The sequence below is a fragment of the Danio rerio genome, chromosome 16 (assembly GCF_049306965.1).
Source record: "Danio rerio strain Tuebingen ecotype United States chromosome 16, GRCz12tu, whole genome shotgun sequence".
Lineage (NCBI taxonomy): Eukaryota > Metazoa > Chordata > Actinopteri > Cypriniformes > Danionidae > Danio > Danio rerio.
This window is the reverse complement of record NC_133191.1, coordinates 1847501-1872004: the sequence shown is the minus strand read 5'-3', so window position 1 is coordinate 1872004 and position 24504 is coordinate 1847501. Positions and strand designations below refer to the sequence as shown.

At 34.7% G+C, this 24504-nt stretch overlaps 1 protein-coding gene and 1 long non-coding RNA gene across 3 annotated transcripts in view; one reads left to right on the top strand and one right to left on the bottom strand.

The window, feature by feature from the left end:
• Positions 1-3729: 3729 nt before the first annotated feature.
• On the bottom strand, positions 3730-4210 carry LOC110437960 (uncharacterized). The gene is made up of 2 exons (XR_002455730.2): positions 4093-4210; positions 3730-4022 (listed from the first exon to the last, which is right to left on the bottom strand). It is a non-coding gene; the product is annotated as an uncharacterized lncRNA (long non-coding RNA).
• A 135-nt stretch (positions 4211-4345) lies between these two features.
• ascc3 (activating signal cointegrator 1 complex subunit 3) overlaps positions 4346-24504 on the top strand; it is a 260712-nt gene continuing 240553 nt past the window's right edge. The window contains exons 1-4 of one of the 2 annotated variants that reach the window (XM_073925683.1): positions 4346-4382; positions 7100-7224; positions 11135-11285; positions 16920-17491. In XM_073925683.1, coding sequence (XP_073781784.1) covers positions 7135-7224; positions 11135-11285; positions 16920-17491 — 813 coding nt within the window. In that variant the 5' untranslated portion in view covers positions 4346-4382; positions 7100-7134. Of the gene's footprint in view, positions 4447-7099; positions 7225-11134; positions 11286-16919; positions 17492-24504 lie in introns of both variants that reach the window. The other variant, XM_073925682.1, reaches the window with a different exon arrangement.

Below are 24504 nucleotides of genomic sequence, written 5' to 3'. Positions count from 1 at the left end.
CAATGGCCTGCCTAATTACCCGAACTTAACCTTATTAAGCCTTTAAATGTCACTAACCCTTTGATGCACAAGCTATAAAACAGATATAGAAAAAACAAACTTAGATGGGTTAATTTTAGTCCCATGTAGGGTTAAGCTAAATACATAGTGTCTTGAAAAAGATCTGGTAAAATATTACACTCAACGGCCACTTTATTAGGTACACCATACTACATAGGTACATTCTTCTGCTGCTGTAGCCCATCCGCCTCAAGGTTGGACGTGTTGTGTGTTCAGAGATGCTCTTCTTCAGGCCTCGGTTGTAACATGTGCTTAATTGAGTTACTGTTGCCTTTCTAACAGCTCCCAGATAGCAAAATACACTCGGGCCAGTTCCGGGTAGATTCATGCCTGCCGGAGACGCCGGCTGCCGTCCTTGGATGCTTGTGGACTCACTGCCCGATTCCGGCCTGAATCAATCGGGCCAGATGCGGCAGCCGTAAGCGAGCCAACGCTGCCACATCTGAGCCAGAATTGGTCTGCGAGTAATGTACGCTGCGGCCTGGAGCTGGCGCGACTTAGTCTTCATTAGTCTTAGTATTACATTGGTTCTTGATACATGGTATTACAACCATTTGAATTTATATAACAGCAAACGCAGGCTATAATGTAAACACAAAGTGTAGGTACTGCGTTTAAACTTTGAATAAAATGCAAACAGCATACATATCCGATAATGAAAATAATCAAAGGACAAAATAAATAGTAATAAACGTTTATTGATGGAAAGAAACAAATAATCCTAAAATTTATTGAATTATTTATTAAGCAGATTTCTTGAATTATTATTACAAGGCATTTGTGCTCACAGAACTGCCGCTCACTGGATATTTCCCCTTTTTCGGATCATTCTCTGTAGAGAGATGGTTGTGCGTGAAAATCCCAGTAGATCAGCAGTTTCTGAAATACTCACAGCAGCAACAACCATGCCACGTTCAAAGTCACCTTTCCCCCCATTCTGATGCTCGGTTTGAACTGCAGCAGATCGTTTTGATCATGTCTGCATGCCTAAATGCATTGAGCTGCTGACATGTGATTGGCTGATTAGAAATTTGCATTAACAAGTATTTTGGACAGGTGTACCTAATAAAGTGGCCGGTGTGTGTATATACTGTCATCATGGCAAATATAAAATAAATCAGTTATTAGAAGTGAGTTATTAAAACTATTATGTTTAGAAATGTGTTGAGAAAATCCTCTGTTAAACAGAAATTGTGCAAAAAAAAAAAATTATATATATATATATATATACATCAAGGCTAATAATTCTGACATCGACTGCACAATGACGACACTAAATGTTATCATTGATCAGATACCGGGTTGCTGCAGTAATCTTTGTGTAGTTTAGAAACGCTGGCGTTAGTTCTCCACCGCAGTGACCTTGTGTCCGTAAAAGCGTGACCGCTTGCACCAAAGGGCCGTCTGAATGTAAATAAGTCAGAGAAATGTGCCGCACCGCTCTCTGATCAGGGCGATTATCAGACAATACACAGATCCGTCCAGCCCAAACTGAGATCTGCTGACTTTGTTTCCATCATTTCAGCTCTAAATTATAGCCCGCTCCTCCTCTTCCAATTCATTCAGACCTGCTGTTATTTCATTTAGTAAATGCCGCACGCCGATCAATATCTGTAACAATTGCCTCATTATACTGATGGAGATGAGCATTGTTCATTGAAAGTGTCCAATGGAACGTAACTGCATTTGTATTGTGGATGCGCTGCTGGTATTGTTCAGAGTTCTTGTTTAATTAATATAACAACTAACATGCATGGTATATAATCACAAATACATGAAGCTTCATTAAAATTCGATCGATTTTTTTTTCTTGGTTTGCAAATTGAATAAAGAGAATTAAAAAATGCATCTAACTGGATTGCAGATTTTGTGAGGGTTTCAAAAACAGCCCCACACACACTCAAAACAACGGATTATGGCTTTAGTTGGTCCAAAGAATGCAACTATGTTTAAATTAAACAACTGACTTATGTTTGTGTATTAAAACCAAAAGAATTGTGGTGGTTGTGGTGTCGCTTAATTCAAATTAATGAAAGGGAGTTGTGTTGCTTCTGCAGTACTACATTTTGGTATATATATATATATATATATATATATATATATATATATATATATATATATATATATATATATATACACACCAAAAAGCGTAAAATCATCATTGATCATATATATATATATATATATATATATATATATATATATATATATATATATATATATATATATATATATATTTATATATATTTATATATATATATATATATATATATATATATATATATATATATATATATATATATATATATATATATATAGTCTCTTTATTTATTAGGGGTCACCACAGTGGTATGAACCGCCAGCTTGTTCAGCATATTTTTTACACAGTGAATGCCCTTTTAGCTGCAACCCAGTACTGGGAAACAGCCATACACTCTAACATTCTCACACACACACACACACACACACACACACACACTCATACACTACAGCCAATTTAGTACATCAATTCCCCTATAGCGCATGTGTTTGGACTGTGGGGAAAACTGGAGCACCCGTAGGAAACCCACACCAAAACGGGGAGAACATGCAAACTCGACACAGAAATGCCAACTAACCTAGCTGAGGCATCGTGTCGCCCTAACTTAATTCCTTTATGTTAATTCCTTTACATCGATTGTATGAAACCCAGCAGCTTTTACAGTGAATAACAGGAGTACACTGCCATTAATTGGCTGCAGGTAAAATAGCACAGTTGTGGGTGGCTGATCATCTACACAAACAGAACTCTTGTGGATAACCTGTGACTTTTGAGCTTTTTTGAGTGCTAAATAACTGCTGGGCTGTGTTACTACAGATCTGGATGGGGATTTATTTAACGCTGCACTAAAATGACTTTGCCCGTGGTTAAGTCAGGGTGCATCCTATACACTGTTTAAACCAGGTTAGTGTTACGCACTGCTGTATCCACAATGACACCATTCAGAGCGGGTCTTCGGAGATACGAACCTCTTTGAACAGCCTTGCCTTGGGCATTTCAGTGGCGCATTCATGGAAATATAGAGCTTAATTTCATAAAAAGCAAAACCTGACATTGTTTTCGACGATGCTTTAGACGTGTAAAGTCCAGTGAGGATGTAACACAGTGTAAAGGCTATTTAATTAATTTGTTTATTTGTTTGAAAGAGGACCTATTATGCATAAATCCCTTTTAAAAGGGGTTGTGTGACAACAGTGTGTGAATATAGCCAGGATATTCTAAAATACATGATAAAACATAAATAAATATAGGAATAAAAAATAGATAAAACATAAACAAATATAGGAATAAACAAATAAACAGATAAAACATAAATAAATATAGGAATATATAAATAAATAAAACATAAATAAATATAAGAATAGATAAATATATAAAACATAAATAAATATAGGAATAAAAATAGAAAAAACATAAATAAATATAGGAATAAACAAATAAATAGATAAAACATAAATAAATATAGGATTATAAAAATAAATAAATAAATAAATAAAACATAAATAAATATACAAATATATAAATAAATAGATAAAACATAAATAAATATAGGAATATATAAATAAATATAGGAATAAATAAATAAAACATAAATAAATGAATGAATAAATAAATAGAAGGAAACGGTTAATATCCATGAGGCTTTCTTAAGCACAAATTTATTAGAATTAATACTTGATTTTATATCTTGGTTTAAGATTATAAATCAGCTTTAAATATGATAACATGGCTAAAAATATAGCTGATTTTACTAAATGTTTCCATGTTTTGTGGGGACTGTCCATCAATATAATTTTTGTACTTTATAAACTCCATATTACTGTATATCCCCTACACCAGGGGTGTCCTGGAGGGCCGGTGTCCAGCACAGTTTAGCTCCAACTTGATTCAACACATCTGCCAGGAAGTTTCTAGTTACACTCTACAAAAATACAGAAACATTTAGCATTTTTACATAAAATATGAAAGGAAATCAAACAAAATATACTTACTACATTTATGTGGACATTTTGCACATTCATAACGCGCTAAACAACGCTATAACAGTAAAAGTCATGTAGGCTATATTGAATATGTAACTTCTGAGTCAGTCAGCACTAACATCAGTCTGTTTACAATCGATTACTGCTGCCTTTCTACTTCCGCGTATGTCCTTATGCCGGATATTGTAGTCCTTTGACTACTTATTCCCATTAAAGGCAAGCGCGAAGCAACCTTACAAAACTACAATTCCCATAATGCAGCACACATGGAACTTGCCGCATGTACTCCGGCTGACAAGGTACAGACGGGTCCAGCCAAGAGAGACCACTATCCCTGATTCTCTTCAATTTATTCTATTAGTGGTCAGTCACTGTTCCTATTTATATATACTTTATCAATACTCTGAAGTAACGTTAAAGAGACTTTTAAATACACTGTTATGTACACGAATAAGAGACGTTAGCTGTGCTAGAAGAGTTGCTGTCGTTTCTGTTCAGAACTTACAAAAAACAACAACACGTAATATTATTTAACAACTTATATAGACTCTAAACGTGTAAATAAGTAATGTTTAAGTACAGTTTATGAAATGTGATGTCACTATTAGATAAACAAACAAGCACTGATGGGTAATATTGTGGCTTAGCTATTAATATATAATTGATTAGCGTCGTAACATGATTGACGTTGGTTTAGTATGAAGAAGTCGAGTTTGTAGTGTATGGCAGTTTTGTTTACTATTTTAGATAAGATTGGGAAGCTAAAAAGGAAACATAAGTATTAGTTATTTTAAAGATAAAGCAGGACGTGTCACAAATAAAGCTGCTTAGGTTTTAAGTAATAAACCAATAGAGGTAAAGTTGGTTTTATATTCACACATTGGTTTATTTAGTCTCTATATTGTTTACTATGTTACTTTGAATTTTCGATCAGAATTAACATGCAGGTATGCCTTTTAAACAACATTAACACTATGTAATTCACTGTGAACAATGCTGTACTTTGGTAGTCATTGGCTGCTAATATGATTTCCCTATTTACAATTTTCAAAGAATACTTTTCTGAAATTATGAAGGAGAAAGTCCTGAATATCCAAATATAAAACCAACTTTACCTCTATAAACAATAGACATACACAAATATAGATAATGTATTGTGAACATATTTTTAAAATCTTAATCTCAAGGGTATATTGGGCTAAAGTTGATTTCTTTAATTCACACATTCAGACTTTCCCCAAGAAATATTGTTTGCAAATTGTATAGAGTGAAACCATATTATCAGCCAATGATCAAAGTACAGGGGACATTTTACCAGAAACATACATTTTCACTTATAATAAATCTGACCGTTAAGCTTGTCACAAAAATTATACAAAAACAAGCATGAAGTCATTCAATTCAAGGAGAGAGTGCATCTATGATCACTGTCAGCTTCTCCTCCATCAAATGGTGTCACTGCCGAGTCATAGCCTTAAAGGTGTATTGCACACATTGTATGTTAAAGTTAATGCAAATGTGACAGGGTATTTATTTATTTTGTATATTTTTTGTATCTATTTGCACAATTTATTTATAATTTCATGTTTTTAATCAATTGGTGTGAATGATAACAACTTAAACTAGCTATTTCTGAAGTGTTTTTCTTCTAAATAACAGTTTTTAGCAGAACAAAACTATTAAAGCTGTAGGTTTAATTGGGCTGAGGACAAGGAGAATAGATAGAGGTAAAGTTAGTTTTATATTCGCACATTGGTTCATTTAGCAGTCTCTATATTGTTTACCATGTTACATTGAATATTCGATCAGAATAACCACGCAAGTATGAGTTTTATACAACATTAACACTATGTAATTGACTGTGAACAATGTTGTACTTTGATGGTTATTTGCTGCTAATATGATTTCCTTATTTCTTATTTTCAAAGAATACTTTTCTGAAATTATATTATTAAGCAGAATGTCTAAATATCCAAATATAAAATCAACTTTACCTCTATAAACAATAGACATGCACAAATATAGATAATGTATTGTGAATATATTTTTAAATCTTAATCTCTAGGGTATATTGGGCTAAAGTTGATTTCTTTTTAATTCACACATTCAGACTTTCCCTTAAAAATGTTGTTTGCAAATTTTCACGTATAATAAATCTGACCTTTAAGCTTGTCAAAAGATTATACAAAAACAAGCATGAAGTCATTCAATTCAAGGAGAGAGTGCATCTATAATCACGGTCAGCTTCTCCTACATCAAATGGTGTCACTTGCGAGTCATACCCTTAAAGGTGTATTGCACACATTGTATGTTAAAGTTAATGCAAATGTGACAGGATATTTATTTATGTTGTATATATTTAGTATTTATTTGTCACTTCCGAGTCATAGCCTTAAAGGTGTATCATGCTTACATTTACATTTAGTCATAGCAGATGCTTTTATCCATGTGAACTTTGAATTGGAACTGTACTTTGGCGATGGTTAATGACGTTTCACGAGCATACAAGAACGCAAAGACAAGAACGCATACTGAGAAACAGCCTAGGTCTGTCTGAGTTATCGGGCGGGGCTAACACACTTAACCACGCCCCCTCCAGCTGTCAGTTTTGATAACAAGCAGAAATGATGAGCAGGAGGAGTCTGTTAGGTTGTAATGCTTCTCCTCAAACTGACTTTACTACATCCAATCAGCTCGCAGTAGAAAAAAAACAAGCCACACCCACTGTTTTCTGATTTAATACTCCATTTCTCTAGGAACTTTGTCACAATACAGAAAATAAAAATGGTTGGAGCTTCTAGTTTTTGCAGATTTTAATCCAGAATGAATTTAAAATTGATCCCGTGTTTAATACTTTGAAAGAAAGCATCTTATTTTTAACTCTCTCATCTCTTGTTAGTTTGTGTGTGTAATCAGAATGAATGGATGTGATCTATACTGTCTGCCCCATTACAGTCACATAAAAAAGGAACTGTGTACAGTATTTTCACATCCATCATGTTTCCCGCATGAACAGGTCCTGCTCACAGACGGCCTTCGCTGTGTCTGATCATGTCTCCTCCTCGGCTCACTGGAGCCCTGCGCTCCTTCTCTAACGTCAGCAAACAGGATGATTTAACGCAGGACATTTATGATCTGAAGGTAAGACTACATCAATACAGCTGGAAGTCAAAATTATTAGACCTCCTGTGAAATTTTATTTCCCAAATGATGTTTAACAAAGGAATTTTTCACAGTATTTCCTCTAATATTTTTGTCTTCTGCAGGAAGCCTTACTTGTTTTATTTCAGCTAGAATAAAAGCAGTTCTTAATTGTTTTAAAACCATTTAAGGGTAAATTTAATTAGCCCCCTTAAGCAATATTTGTTTTGCATTGTCTGCAGAACAAACCACTGTTATAGAATGGCCTGTCTAATTACCCGAACTCAACTTTATTAAGCTAGTTAAGCCTTTACATATCACTTTAAGCTGAATAGAAGTATCTTGAAGAATATCTAGTCTAATATTATTTACTGTCATCATGGCAAAGATAAAAGAAATCAGTTCAAAATATGCTCGCTGTTTTTTTATCTGTTGGCTGTGGAAGATCCACATTATTCCAACCCTGATTTTATACTCACAAATAATTTATACTTTATATTTCAAGCCTGAAAAATTATTTATTTTTTATTTAAATCCTTTTCATAAAGTGTATTTGATGTGGACATTAAAATTATTATTTTTTCCCTTTATTAATCGATGCCTTATCTTTGAGCCTATTGTATTTGCAGGATGTTTGCTTTTTTCAAGCAAATTCTTAAGTCCTATCTTTATTTACTGGCGTATATTTAGCATAACATGCGCACACATTTGCTGGAAGTGCAAATAATGAATGGAGTCTGAATGCAGTTTTGAAGAAAGCAAAGGAGTTTTGAATTATATTAATTTTATTGTCAATCAAACCTGTTCCTGGCATGGCAGAATAATTGTACATGCTCTAAGTGCTCTTATTTTGAACATTTTAAGGGCGGGGAAGTTCTTTAATGGCTTGGAAATTCATCATAATTAATGACCTTTAATTTAGCGTTGTTGTTTCTAATAACTAAAGAGGTTTGAGATTCAATCAGAGCCCTTATACTAAATAGTAACTTTGAGGCGCAGATCTGTAGTCAACTAATGTTGAAACTTGAGGACGGAAATGGCTTGGGTCGGTGTTTATCTGTGCATTATTTTCATGAAACATTAACTATTCAGTTTGAATATGCTTTTAAAAAAGTAAGTTATTCCTGAGAATTTTTAGCATTATTACTTTGGTTGTCAGTATCACATCAGTTGAAATGTGTTCATTCATTTAAACAACATATTGTGTTCTGTTACTTTTCAGAAGACATTCCTAGGTTGATTATATCTGCCTAAAATAATAACTTTTTATTTTCTGTCGCTTCGTCGTAAGAAATGTGTCTTGAATCTAAGGTCGTTTTTGAGTGAGATGCTAATGGTCTAATCCGATTCAATGAACTATGCTAAGCTAAGCTAAAATGCTTCGGTCAGACTCAGAAATCAGCTGAAAGGATCAAAAATGGTAAAACTCAAGGGAAGTTGTAACGTTATCATATTTGTTTCTTTAAGAGTGTTTTGGAATCTAATCGTTAAATAGTTTTAGTAGGCGTAACATGTGAAAACAGCAATGTATTTATTTATTTAATTAATTAAATATTTTATTTACAATTAATTTTTTTGTTTGTTTCTTTGTTTATTTATGTATTTAGTTAATTACTTAAATATTTATTTTTTTGTTTGTTTGTTAGTTTGTTTATTCATTTAATTTATTTATTTATGTATTTGATTAATTAATTAATTTATTTATTTATTTGTTTATTTATTTATGTATTTATGCATTTATTTAATTAATTAAATATTTAATAAATGTTTTTATATGTTTGTTTGTTTGTTTGTTTATTTAATTAATTAATTAATAGATTTATTTATTTATTTATAGGATGAAAGTCAATAACAATACTTTTAGATATTCTTCAATTAAAAAATTATAGATCACAATTGTGATCAGTGACCATAGTCCTTCAGAAAATTCTACATTAACCCTTCATAGGACACTCATTTAAATATGTTTATTTAAATTGAAAAAATCTTATTGTATAGACTACAAAACATTTCTGATGTAAAAAAAAAAAATATATATATATATATATGAGCAGTTCCAGCGTTCTGGATGTGACATTTGCAGTAAAAACTCAAAACAAAAATGCACATAGAAAGTAACACTGTATTGAAACATCTGTTTATATTTTACAGAACAACTGACCACAAGGTTATAGAAGCAGAAAATATCCATCTAAACATGTTTTGTACTTTAAATGATAAAAATAAAGATGCGTTATAAATGTGACCAAAAAAGTCTGCAAGTTTAGAGCATACAGCATGCTTTGTGTGCTCATTTTTGAGCAAAATGCTAATGTTCTTATCCGATTCAATGAACTATGCTAAGCTAAGCTAAAATGCTCCCGTCAGACTCGGAGATCAGCTGAATGGATCTAATCATTAAATAGTATTAGTCGGCGTAACATGTATAAACAGCAATGTATTTGTTTACTGATGTATTTATTTATTTAATTAAATATTTTATTTATTATTTTATATATGTATGTATTTATTTGTTTGTTTATTTATTTATTTATTTCAATATTTAATTTATTATTTTATTTATTTATTTGTTTGTTTGTTAGTTTATTTATTAATTAATTGTTTTATGTATTTAATTTATTAATTAATTTATTAAATTATTACATTCATTAATTAATTAATTTATTTATTTAAGTTGAAAGTCAATAACAATACTTTAAGATATTCTTCAATTAAAAATTATAGATCACAATTGTCATCAGTGACCATAGTCCAGAGATCAACTGAATGGATCAAAAATTTTAAAACTCAAGGGAAGTTGTAACGTTATCATATTTGTTCCTTTAAGAGTGTCTTGGAATCTAATCATTGAATAGTTTCAGTAGGCGTAACATGTATAAACAGCAATGTGTCTTAGGTGACCAGTGGTAATTGGATTAAATTATCTTAAATTAAGTCAAGGCATTAGAGACTTGGATGTAATAAAAATTGCAAAAAACAATAAACAGTTATCTTTTTATAACATCTTAGCCTCATTACTTTGTGATGTACATAATTTAGCACAAGCAACTTTTAAAGTGTATTTTGTAAGGCCATTACCTGTAGACATTTCTAAGGATGGGTCGAAATTTAACCAGCGGATTAGCTGTGATATATGGATTAAAGTGGATTTAGGGCCTCAGATGTATCTGCAAAGTGCTCTTTTATGCTGATAATATCAGACTACAGATTTATATCACTCTAATTAATAGCCAAAACAGCTTTTGTCTCTCTGTAATCTGATGTCCTCTGTCTGTACTTTATTTAATCGTGTTTCCCCGACCTTGAGAGTGTGATTCATAGTGTATTATATGACCGCTTTGTTTCTCTCGCTAACTCTGTCTCAGCTTTACTTTTATTGGGATTTTGTGGAACACCTCAGTGTAGCGTAAATTATCTTCTCTTCTCTAAATTCAGATTTCTTTATCGCCACCGCTGCTGCAGCTTTTGGACAGAGAGCATAAGGTTCAGGTTTTTCCAAACACCCACTTATAATGAGAGTTTAAGAGGGCACTGAGTTGCTGATACAGTGGCGTGGTGTTAATTTACTTACCGGCCTGGTGGCATGACCTATTGAGCACACATCACAAACTGAGGCGCTTTTTTAAATAACCTTGTTACTGTACCTTCCATCTGTATGCGGTGGAATATGTTTCATTAATATTTCACAATAGTGATTTTGGTTTTAGAGTTAGTAGAGTCTCATGGGAGTTCCTAGTCAAATAATTTAATCTCAGATTGTAATCATTGTTCTTCCCATGTGTTTCTTGATATTGTATGTTTGTGTGTTGTAGCAGGGTTTAATACAGTATTATGACTTATTCCTGATTGCACTGCCTTATTAAAGAAATAAACAAAATATATACAGTGTATTTTGCAACTCTTTTTGCAGACCAAACGCTTAAAACGACAGGAAATATTTGCCCGTGATGGTCTGACATGGCAGAAGATAGTTCAGTTCTTCACCCAACATCTACAGAAGAAAGATCAGCCGGTGGCCACTCAGGAGCTCAAGAACATCCTCCAAGCAGCCAAACAGATCGGTGGGTAATTCACATCCAAGGTGTGATTTAAAAGCAATTACAGTCCAAACAGGAATATGCATTTTACAAGCTGATATATCCAGTGTGGACTGCTTTATCTACATTTCTGAGGTGACAAACCAGTTGATAATGGCTTGATATAGTTTAACTGTTGGTTGCTGATAGACCTGTCACGATAAATCATTTTTGTTATCATAGAAATTATTGCACCTTAGAAAACCTGTAAAACCAAAGACATGGACAACAGTCAATAAATTAGGCTGAAACCTTAAGATTAATGAACAGATCTACTACTCTTTCTTCTTGCTGTTTATGTTCAGTTGAGACATAAGCAGCTGCATTTGCTTTTGTGTTATTATTTATAATCGTGATAAATATTGTGACATTCTCAGGGCTCGAAATTGCTGATCATGATTTGGAGGATCGATAGATCTGTCCTTCACAACACACGCAGCGATCTCAGATCAGTTTATCCAGACATTCTAATATGATTCGCGAACTTGTTTGAAGAACCAAATTAGCGAGAGATCAGTTATCAAGATTAAAAGATCCAGGATCTGCCAAATCATCTTAGATCATTTAAGCAAAGTACCAGGAACGGACCCCAGTTTTGGTGACACCATCAAATTAAGTTCTCAAAAAATAATTTGATATGCATAGAAAGTGTCTAGTTTATTGTTTAACATCACACAGTTAAAATTAAATGTCACAATATTAGTTGAGCAATATTTTACAGCTTATCACAGGGCTATCTAAATTCGGTCCTAGAGGCTGTTTAACCTCAGCTTGCCTAAACACAGCTGTCTGGACATTTTTTAGTTTGTCAGAAGTTTGATTATCTAGTTCAGGTGTTTATTTAACAGCATATAAGATATATTTATGTAAAAACTAAACTACGCATTGATTTTGACCTGTACTTTTTAAATATTTGTATGATACATGTGTACATTTCTATATTGCGTGAACAAAAACTACTTACAGACAATCAGTGATAGAGCACAAACACATCATATATATTTTTATATCCAGTATTTTTGGTTTCAAATTACAAATACCTACTCATCAAACACATTTAATCAAAGTGCAAAATACTATAAATATATTTAGTAAAAATAAAAATAAAACGTGTACATCAGACTAGTCTAGCGAAGTACATTTACTCTTGTTTGTGTGATTAACTAAAGACAACAGTCAGTCAATTAGGTTGAGACTTTAAGATTAATAATGGATGGATCTACTATGACTACTATTCACTGAAGACATAAACAACTGCACTTACATTTGTGTTGTAATTATTTATAATCATAACGTATATTATGACATTCTGATGATGTTCTTCAATCTTCTTCAATTCTTCAATTGTCGTTAAATAATTAAATAATTATTTAACTACAAGTTATTAGAGAGATTTTAGACTTAATTTAAGTTGTTGTTTCTTTCTCGAAATGCATACTGTATATTAAACACACAGATCTTAAGAATAACACCTGAAATGTCATGTGATATTGAAAACTTTGATCCTTTAATCACCAGTTTTGTTGGATGGTTGCCTTGTTTTTTTCTGCACGTGTTTTCTCTAATAAGACAGATCTATTTTATTGATTTGTTTTTTATAACTGTCTTGAATAAACCTCTTTCTCTGGGTCAGATAATAACATCCAGCTTCTTTTTAGACAGAGCATTTTATTGAGACATGTTATTGTGTTCATAGCCTGGGCTTTGAATTAAGCATGTCTTCATCAAGGTTGTGAAACCTTTTTCTGGGCATACGGGTGTCTATAACAGTTTTAAACTTGTGTTGTTAAACAGCACATGGGACGGAGTTGGTTTTTGTTTTATAAAAGAGTTCATTCTTTCATTTTGCTTCAGCTTAGTCCCTTTATTCATCAGGGGTCTCCACAGTGGAATGAACCACCAACTATTCCAGCATATGTTTTACACAGGGGATGCCTTTTCAGCTGCAACACAGTACTGGAAAAAAACCCTTACACACTCATTCACACACACACACTCATACACTACGGCCAATTTCATCAGTTCATTTATTTTCCTTCGGCTTATTCCCTTTATTTATCTGGGGTCGCCATGGTGGAATTTGCCACCAACTATTCCAGCATATGTTGTACACAGCTGATGCCCTTCCAGCTGCAACCTAGTACTGGGAAACACCCATACATACTCATTCACACACACGCTCATACACTACGGCCAATTTCATTCATTCATTTTCCTTAAGCTTATTCGTCAACACTGTGGAATGAATCGCCAACTAATCCAGCATAGAGGATTCTGCTTTGTCTTAAAGCCTTTTCGATGGGTTATTTTCACTATTTATGTTGGCATAGCAGTGAAAATTGGACAAATGAGCTCATGTATGCGACAAACTAATTTTCCTTCGGCTTATTCCCTTTATTTATCAGGGGTCGGCACAGTGGAATGAACCGCAACCGCCAACTCTTCCAGCATATGTTTTACATAGCGGATGCCCTTTCATCTGCAACCCAGTACTGGGCAACACCCATACACTCTCATATTCACACGCACACACACACACACACACACACTCATACACTCATACACTAGGACCAATTTAGTTGATCAATTCCCTTATAGCGCATGTGTTTGGACTGTGGGGGAAACCGGAGCACCCGGAGAAAACCTACGCCAACACGGAGAGAACATGCAAACTTCTCACAGAAACACCAACAAAAACTCCCTTCACTTGGTTTGCAATTTTTGCATTGCAAAAACACAATCAATGTATTGGGATAACATGAAGGAACCAAGTTATCTTATTAGTTTTTTGCTAATTTAACTGAACATAAAACAATGAAATTGTCCCCAAAAATCTCAAGAATTGTGTTGATTTAGCTCATTTCAAATAAGTAGTTTGAACAAACCGCAAGCGTCTTTTTTTCCTAAGCTTCCTTTTGTAGCTATTCAAATTGGTATTAATGAATGCTTTACCATATGTTTTTAGGTTAAACCTTTTCTCAGGGATCAGTCAGAATAGACTTTATTTTAGATGTGGTTCATTCATGTTGTTGTTTTCTATTGTCTTTGCACAATAGGTCTCCTTTAATTTCCTAAAACAAGGTTAAACAGGGCGTGCATGTGTTTGGATGATATTGGAAGCCAGAACACCCACACAGAAATGGAAAGGACTAGAAAATTTCCTCTTCAATCAGTTTTCGATTGGTTTGGTATTTCTTTCTAATCTATCAGTCCATTTTGCCCTTGTGCACTAGTCATTTTTACACTGTTGCTTCTTTAGCTGCCGCTACATCACCCTCCAGACCTTTTCTTTATAAGGAGGTCCATGAAGTTTTTTGCAGACCACTACTTGTTACATAAAGGACTCAGCTTTCGTCCAGCCTGAAATCTCTACACAAAAATGTTTTGAGCACTGAGCACTAAATGTTCTCATGCCATGACTCAAATACAGTGTTATATATCTGAGTCACACAAGTCTCCTCCGAGCCATTTTGCAAAGCCTCTTCCTGTCTTTCTTCTTTGCGTTCTTGATAGCATCCAGTAAGTGATAGCTTGAATATGGGGCATAACATGCATTAAAGGAATGGCTCACCCAAGATTGAAAAATTTGCATCCGGCATTGCCAGTGTGACAGACTCTTTTTGCATTTGCATTTATTCATTTAGCAGATGCTTTTATCTAAAGCAACTTACAAATGAGGATGAAAGAAACACTTCAAATCACCAGAGAGCAGATTTATGGACTGTAGATGCCATGAAACGTTGCTTTAGTATCTTCCTTCATTCATTCATTTATTCATTCATTCATTCATTCATTCATTCATTCATTCATTCATTTATTCGTATGTTCATTCATTCATTCATTCATTCATTCATTCATTCATTCATTCAGCAATGCATTCATTCATTCATTTGTTCATTCGTTTATTCATTCAGCAATTCATTAATTTAGCAATTCATTCATTCATTTTTCATTAGTTCCTTTGTTCATTCATTCAGTAATTTGTTAATTCATTCAGTAATTTGTTAATTCATTTATTTAATCGCTTGCTCATTTATTCCTTCATTGGTTCCTTTAATTATTCCTTCATTCATTCAGTACTTCATTTAGTAATTTGTTTTATTCATTTGTTCGTTTCTTTATTAATTTGTTCATTTATTTGTTTGTTTGTTTGTTTGTTTGTTTGTTTGTTTGTTTGTTTGTTTGTTCGTTCGTTCGTTCGTTTGTTCGTTCATTCATTCATTCATTCATTTGTTCATTCATTCGTTCATTAGTTCATTCATTCCTTTGTTGGTTCGTTCATTAATTCATTAATTTATTCAGTAATTTGTTCATTCATTTATTCGTTCGTTCGTTTATTTATTTATTTGTTATTTCATTCATTCATTCATTCATTCGTTCGTTCGTTCATTAATTCATTTATTTAGTAATTTGTTCATTCATTCAATAATTCATTCATTCATTCATTTATCAGTCTGTTCGTTCATTCATTCATTCGTTCATTTGTTCATTCGTTCATTCATTCGTTCATTCAGTAATTCATTCATTCATTTTTCATTCGTTCCTTTGTTCATTAATTCAGTAATTTGTTAATTCATTCAGTAATTTGTTAATTCATTTATTTAATCGCTTGCTCATTTATTCCTTCATTCGTTCCTTTGTTTATTCCTTTATTCATTCAGTACTTCATTTAGTAATTTGTTTTATTCATTTGTTTGTTTATTTATTAATTTGTTCATTCATTCGTTTGTTTGTTTGTTTGTTTGTTTGTTCGTTCATTCATTCATTTATTCATTTGTTCATTCATTCATTCATTCCTTTGTTGGTTCGTTCATTAATTAATTAATTCATTCAGTAATTTGTACATTCAATCAGTAATTCGTTTATTCATTTATTCGTTTGTTTGTTTATTTATTCATTTGTTCGTTCATTCATTCTTTCATTTATTTGTTCATTAATTCATTTATTCAGTAATTTGTTCATTCATTCAATAATTCGTTCATTCATTTATCCGTCTGTTCTCTCATTTATTCATTTGTTGGTTCATTCATTTATTCATTCATTCATTCATTCATCTGTTCCTTCATTCGTTCGCTCGTTTGTTCATTAATTAATTAATTAATTCAGTAATTTATTCAGTCATTCAGTAATTCGTTCATTCATTTGTTCATTCATTCATTTAGTAATTTGTTCATTCATTCATTCATTCATTCATTCATTCATTCATTATTTTTCTATCTTTGTAACAGAGTTTTTGAAGGAAAGTGTCTGGTGCATATGGAGAGTAAAGAGTGTGTCTCCTACAGGTGGTTTGTCAAACCCACTCACCTGAGTGAAGCAAGGTTATTATAGCGAAAATTATAGCGATCTAGCGAAAACAAATGAAAAAAAAACAAAAATTAAAATTGAAAATATTTTTCGTTAACTGAAATAAAACTATAAATGAGAGTTTTTAAAAACCTAGAACTAACTGAAACTGTATGGTGTACATACAAAACGAACTAAAATTATTGCCTAAATGTCCTTCGTTCAGCAGCTTAGGGTCTTTAATCTTGATGCCATTGGCCAATATGGCAATAATGGCAATAATTTTAATTAATTATTTTAATAATTGAACATTTGTTTGTTTTCTTTTTGCAGTCGGTACAGATTTCGGACAAGACACCATTGAAAGTGCCGGGGTCTTCTTGTTTAAAACATTCCACAACAAAGACCAAATCGGTCATGAGGAAACCCGGGCCATAAAACACATGTTTGGACCGTTCCCGGCGTCTGCTGCTGAATTGTCCTGTGCAGCGGTGGGCCGTTTAGTGGCTCAGATCGGAGAATCTCAGGTGGAGGCTTTCATACAAACGCAGAGTTCCCTCAAGACGCCGGATCGTGGTTCTGTCTTTGGCCGAAACATTGCTTTCTCATTTGACACCTATGTGCTGGATGCTCAAGATGATTTTCCCTGGTCAGATGGGACTGATATGGAACAGACGGTGGACTTTCACAGCTTTCTCAATAATAATGTTGGTGAGAGAAGAGTTGGAGGTGTTTACTCTGCAGAAGAACTGGAGCAGAGGAACACAGACGGTTCCATTCTGAGACAGGAGGTGGAGAAATACCTGAATGAGGGAAATATGGTGTCTTCCAGTGCCGAGGAGCTCTCCACCTCTCTTTTCGAAATGCTGGCCTCCACAAGAAGCGATGACGAACTACAAAACGAGGTCAGAAATGTTTCTAAATGAATTCATTGCATGAATATACAGTCTTGGAAAGGTGTTTCCATTACGCGTTTTCTCTTATAAGAGAAAAAGTTTATCCTACTTGGTTGTGCGCATAAGTTTTTTATGTGCATTTTCAATATGTATGCACATCCTGCCATTTCCATTATGCATTTTTTATGCTATATTTCAAAATGCACCTAAAAATAGGTGGAGGGGAACACAGCTAGTCACTTAAATCACTTTTTAGCCAGCTGTCCATTCAGAATGTCATGGTAAATAGCTGCCCAGGCATCACAACATTCAGTTCACACGTATGACCAAAAGCACGTCATAAAAAATACAGAAATTACCAGTAATATTACATCAGCTACAGTATCATACTTGTACTCAATTTAAAACAGTATATTAAAATGAAGTAAAACACTAAAGTGCTAATAGGTATTTTTGAGAGAAGGGTGGGCACTTTCAGATTGCTCAAAACACTTTTATAATTACACGATACTGGCAAAGAATGAGGGCGACGCAGTGGCGCAGTAGGTAGTGATGTTGCCTCACAGCAAGAAGGTCACTGGGTCACTGGTTCGAACCTCGGCTCGGCTCACTTGGCGTTTCTGTGTGGAGTTTGCATGTTCTCCCTGCGTTTGCGTGGGTTTCCTCCGGGTGCTCCGGTTTCCCCCACAGTCCAAACACATGCAGTACAGGTAAATTGGGTAGGCTAAATTGTCCGTAGTGTATGAGTGTGTGTATGAATGAGTGTGTTTCCCAGAGATGGGTTGTGGCTGGAAGGGCATCCGCTGCGTAGAAATGTGCTGGATAAGTTGGCGGTTCATTCCGCTGTGGTGACCCCGCATTAATAAAGGGACTAAGCTGACAAGAAAATGAATGAATGAATAATGAATGGGAAAAAAATTTGATATTCTTGTTGAATCTTGCAATAAGTGTATTTCCAATGATATGACTGAAACACAATTTCAGCAGCAGTTCAAAAGATATATGTTTATGTTATGATCCTACTAAAATAAACAGGTAATATATATTTTTCTGAGCTAATTAAATAAAAATGGTATTATTACGATTAAAACTTCTTCGATATTTTATGCAGCTTTAGCTGATACTGTTTTCACAATAACGGTACTTTATTCAATATATTGTGCAGCCTTAGCATTCCATTATCGCAATAATGATACATTTTCAATATATTTTGTAGCCCTAGTATATACTATTATTGCAATAACGATACTTTTTTTAATATGATGATACTTTTTGATATATTGTATAGCATATACTATTATCACAATAGCGATACTTTTTCAATGTATTGTGCAGCACTAGAATATATCCTGATTATTGTATCTATTATCACAGTAACCATACTTTTCGATAAACTGTGCAGTCTTAGCATATATTATTATCACAATAACGATACTTTTTCAATAAATTGTGCAGTCTTAGCATCTACTATTATAACAATAACAATATTTTTTATAAATTTGTGCAGCCCTAGCATATACTATTATCACAATAACGATACTTTTTCCAATATATTGTGCAGTCTTAGCATATATGATTATTACAATAACGATACTTTTTCAATAAATTGTGCAGCGCTAGCATATACTATTATCACAATAACGATACTTTTTTCGATAAATTGTGCAGCACTAGCATATACCATTACAATAACGATACTTGTTTCGATAAATTGTGCAGCACTAGCATATATTATTATCACAATAATGATACTTTTTCCGATATTGTGCAGCCGTAGCATATACGATTATCACAATAACGATACTTTTTCGATAAATTGTGCAGCACTAGCATATACTGTCACAATAATGATACTTTTTCAATAAATTGTGCAGCACTAGCATATACTATTATCACAATAACAATACTTTTTTGATAAATTGTGCAGCGCTAGCATATACTATTATTATAAAAACTGTATTTTTATCGATACATTGTGCAACACTAGCATATACGATTATCACAATAATGATACTTTTTCCAATATATTGTGCAGCCTTAGCATATACGATTATCACAATAACGATACTTTTCCAATATATTGTGCAGCCTCAGCATATACGATTATCACAATAACGATACTTTTTCAATAAATTGTGCAGCACTAGCATATACTATTATCACAATAACGATACTTTTTTGATAAATTGTGCAGCACTAGCATATACTATTATCACAATAACGATACTTTTTTGATAAATTGTGCAGCACTAGCATATACTATTATCACAATAACGATACTTTTTTGATAAATTGTGCAGCGCTAGCATATACTATTATCACAATAACGATTCCTTTTTTGATAAATTGTGCAGCACTAGCATTTACTATCACAATAACAATACTTTTTCGATAAATTGTGCAGCACTAGCATATACTATTATTATAAAAACGGTATTTTTATCGATACATTGTGCAACACTAGCATATACGATTATCACAATAATGATACTTTTTCCAATATATTGTGCAGCCTTAGAATATACGATTATCACAATAACGATACTTTTTCCAATATATTGTGCAGCCTTAGCATATACGATTATCACAATAACGATACTTTTTCCAATATATTGTGCAGCCTCAGCATATACGATTATCACAATAACGATACTTTTTCAATAAATTGTGCAGCACTAGCATATACTATTATCACAATAACGATACTTTTTCCAATATATTGTGCAGCCTTAGAATATATGATTATCACAATAACGATACTTTTTCCAATATATTGTGCAGCCTTAGAATATATGATTATCACAATAACGATACTTTTTCCAATATATTGTGCAGCCTCAGCATATACGATTATCACAATAACGATACTTTTTTAATAAATCGTGTAGCGCTAGCATATACTATTATCACAATAACGATACTTTTTTGATATTTTATGCAGCTCTAGCAGATACTATTATCACAATAATAATACTTTTTTCAATATATTGTGCAGCCCTAGCATATACTACTATCACAGTAACGGGACTTTTTCCAAATATATTGTGCAGCCCTATACACACATGGCCCTAGAGTACCCTCTATTAAATGGCATTACCAAAACATAGGTTCAGAAAGCAGGTAGACTGTGCAGCTTCTGATGTGTAATCTTGCGTGATATGGGTGTTCCTCCTTGCCAACATTGAGCACTGTAGTACCCGAGTTACAACCTGTTCTTATGTTCCTCACGTAGCTGACATTTGGAAGCCAGCTCTCCCACTGACACCTTTAGATGCGGGATGGCCTTTGTGTGCCCGGCTCTCCTCTGTTCTCCGCACGTGTCACTCCAAAGTCAACAACAGCAAAGTTAAAAGGCTGTCCATTCACTGCCATTAAACCTGACAGTGGCCGTGTAAAGAGCAGCTTTTAATATTACACATTTGCACTTCATAAATCATGACATTTGCTGCAGAGACATATATATTTACAGCAGTAAAAAAGCAGGAGAGATTAGACGATTAAGCTCATTTAAAGGCAATTTCGAATAGCTTTTCCTGGAGAAAATTGCACACTGATGCATGCTTAAAGTAACAGCCGAGCTTAAATTGTATATTGGGTGCCTGCTCATTTTAGGATGATTTGCAGATGGTTTGCGGTAGTGCATATTAAGCGTATATGTATACATGTATTTCAGTGTAATTGGTTCAGTTCAATTTCAGAATAAACATGTACTGATAATTTACTACTTAGTCCCTTTATCAATCTGGGGTCATCCCAGCGGAATGAACCACCAACTTACTCAGCATATGTTTTTTGTAGCGGATGCCCTTCCAGCTGCAACCCATCTCTGGGAAACATACATACACCCTCATACACTACGGACAACTTAGCCTACCCAATTCACCTGTACCGCATGTCTTTGGACTGTTGGTGAAACCGGAGCACCCGGAGGAAACCCACGCGAATGCAGGGAGAACATGCAAACTCCACACAGAAACGCTAACTGAGCCGAGGCTCGAACCAGTGACCTTCAAGCTGTGAGGCGACAGCACTACCTACTGCGCCACTGCATCGCCCTCAGGATTGATCTTATTATAGGTTATTATACACTGTGAAAAATACTGGGTTCCACACAATCTGTTTGTGTTGGGACAACATGAAGGAATTAAGTTAACTTATTAGTTTTTGCAATTTTTAATGGATTGAACAATAAATTCTCCTAAGAAAACCTCAAGAATTCTGTTGTTTCAGCTCATTTTAAATACGTAGATTAAACAAACAGCAAATACATTTTTTACAGTGCAGTTTAACATTTTATTAAATACACTTTTATTTTGGTACTATTTTTAAATTTGCTGTAAAATCAAGTTAGTTTTAGTTCGTTTCATTTGTTAGTTTTAGAGTGCTTTCACACCTACACTTTTGTTTGGGAGCCTGTCTCATTTGCCCAGTTAGCGTGGTTCGTTTGACATATGTGAAACCGCCAATCGCTCTAGGATCCACGCCAAATCAATCACTCCGAGATCACTTGAATGAGGTCGTCTCGGCTCGATTGAAACGAACTCTGGAGCAGATCGATTGCATCCGAGCACGGGTGTATCACTGTGTTTTATGGATATGTAATAGGCATACGGCTATATGAAGAGAGAATTATGAGTAGGGCGGGAAGTTTCGTGAGTCTCCGGATGCCTGCAAACGAATGATAATCTCCCGTTAATCTCGCGTCTCCCTCCTGGTCCTCAAATACGTCGCGCACCCTTCTCACCTCTCCCCACCGCATCTCTCCTCACTCTTCAGACACGTTGCACGCACCTTGTCAAACACCACCAAACCACCACCTCTCCTGACAGCTGAGCGGGACTCTGCAAAATAAACCCTGACACTCTGACCAATGTGAGGAGAGTTTACTCACACGTGACTTGTTTTAGCTCTTTTGGTCCGATTAGAAACTTTGCAGTGTGAAAGCGAACCGCACCGAGAGCAAAGAGCAACAATGTAGCGTTTGTAATCTCTGTTATAGAACAACTGAATCGATTCACAGGTGTGAAAGCAGCCTTAGTTTAGTTTTTATTTTGTCAACACATTTCGATTGATTTTGTTTAGATTTACTTTGTTTCACATGGACAAGATTGTTTTAGGTTTGTACCTCTATGATGACGCTGTTCTATACACAATTTATTGAATCCGTTTTGTCGTTCTGTATTATAGCTTGGTACGGTAATCTGAGTGTGTCAAATAAGAACAGGTGGAGTAGCCTGGTGAAGGTGGCAGGCAACTGGTCCAATAGTAATTTATCATGACTGTGTTTTGAAGAGAGCTCAGGGTATCCTATGCACTCCGGATCACCCGTTGTACTCTGTGTTTCAGCTGCTGCCATCAGGATGTCGTTTTAGAGTTCCTATTTGCAGGAAACATATATTTAGAAATTCTTTTATAATATTGGCCATTAGGTCATTAAGACCCAATCCCAATTCTACCCCTTAGCCCTTGCCCTTATTTTAACGTTTTGCGCTTTCACACCAAGGGGTAAGGGCGTCCTTATTCTCTTAAGCTTGAAGGCGTAGGGCTAAGGGGAAGGGGTGAATAGTCTTTCGAAGATTTTTCAGGACCACACTTGAAACCAAGGGGTAAGAAAATTTCCCAGAATGCACCAGCCACAACGGCAGAATCACTGCACCCGGAAGGAGATCCATTACGAATTTTTATTACTAACAAACACGTTTCAATATATTGATAAGGGTAACGCCCCATTCACACGGGGCTTCAGTGTCAACGCTTGACTGAAGGCGTGTCTGAAGTTGGGGCTGAAGCAATCGTCATTGAATCGTCAGCCAATGGAATTCAGTTAGCAATAGGCCACTGTCTAGCTGGTGTATTTGCATACAGCGATCTGATTGGCTGACGCTCCCGTCTGCGCTTGAAAAGTTGAGCTTGTCCCAACTTCTGCAGCGAGCAACGCCTCTGAAGCGGCGCCGACGGATCCACAATGCAGTTCGTCAACGCCTGACGTCACCCTTTCAAAGTGAATGGGAAGCGTTGACGCTGACGCCCCGTGTGAATGGAGCGTTAGGGCAGATGGAAGGAATTTGGCAGGACACCAGAGCTACACTCCTAATCTTTTACAAGATGGGATTTTTAATGAGCACAGAGAGTGAGGACCTTAGTTTAACTACTCATCAGAAAGACGCCGCTCACTGACAGTGTAGTGTCCCCTGCACTATACTGGGACATTAGGACTCACAAAGACCACAGTTTGAGCGCCCCCTGCTGGCCTCACTAACACCACTACCTACAGAAACCTAATTTTCTCATGTGTCATCTCCCATTCAGGTACTAACCAGGCTCAGCCCTGCATAGCTTCAGTGAGTATGCTTGGGCTTGGGGCTGCAGGGTGATATGGCTGTGGCTAATGATTAATTATTTCATTTATTTTGACCTTTTTTGTCTCAGTTTTCGTATACTAAAATAGCATTTATAGCGCCGTTTGAGCTTACAAAATGCAGCTTTAAAGGCCCCACATGAAATGTTTCTAATTAAACAATCAGCCAATTTACTAAATATACATTTATTTTTTTAAATGACTGATGGTTTGTTGTCAGGGATGGTGTGTAATCTAGTCGCGTTCATACTCTCGCCTGAATGCAGACTATATTTTTTAAACAAACTCTATAAAAAAGGCAACATTGTTTTTTGTTGAATGGTCTCTAGAGAGTACAGGAAGCGTGCGTCTACCAGAATGAAAGTGCTTTTTACTTTCAGTATTGAAGTGCGCATTAGTCACCTGCTTCCTTTTTTAGTGTGTTCGCAGCTTTTGTGTCGTCTCCCCGCAGGAGCGCTGTCTGTTCAAAAGATTATCTGCTGAAAAGATTTTACAGACCTATCAATGAAGCTGTCAAATTACTCGTGTTGTGTTATTGTTAGCTGGCTGTTGGTGTCATTTCAGGGACAGAAGCATTTTGGATTACACAGGATTTGGAGTTTAGTGGCTTTTACCTAAAGTCAGTCGAGTGAATGATGCAGTAATATTACAGCTTATAACAGGG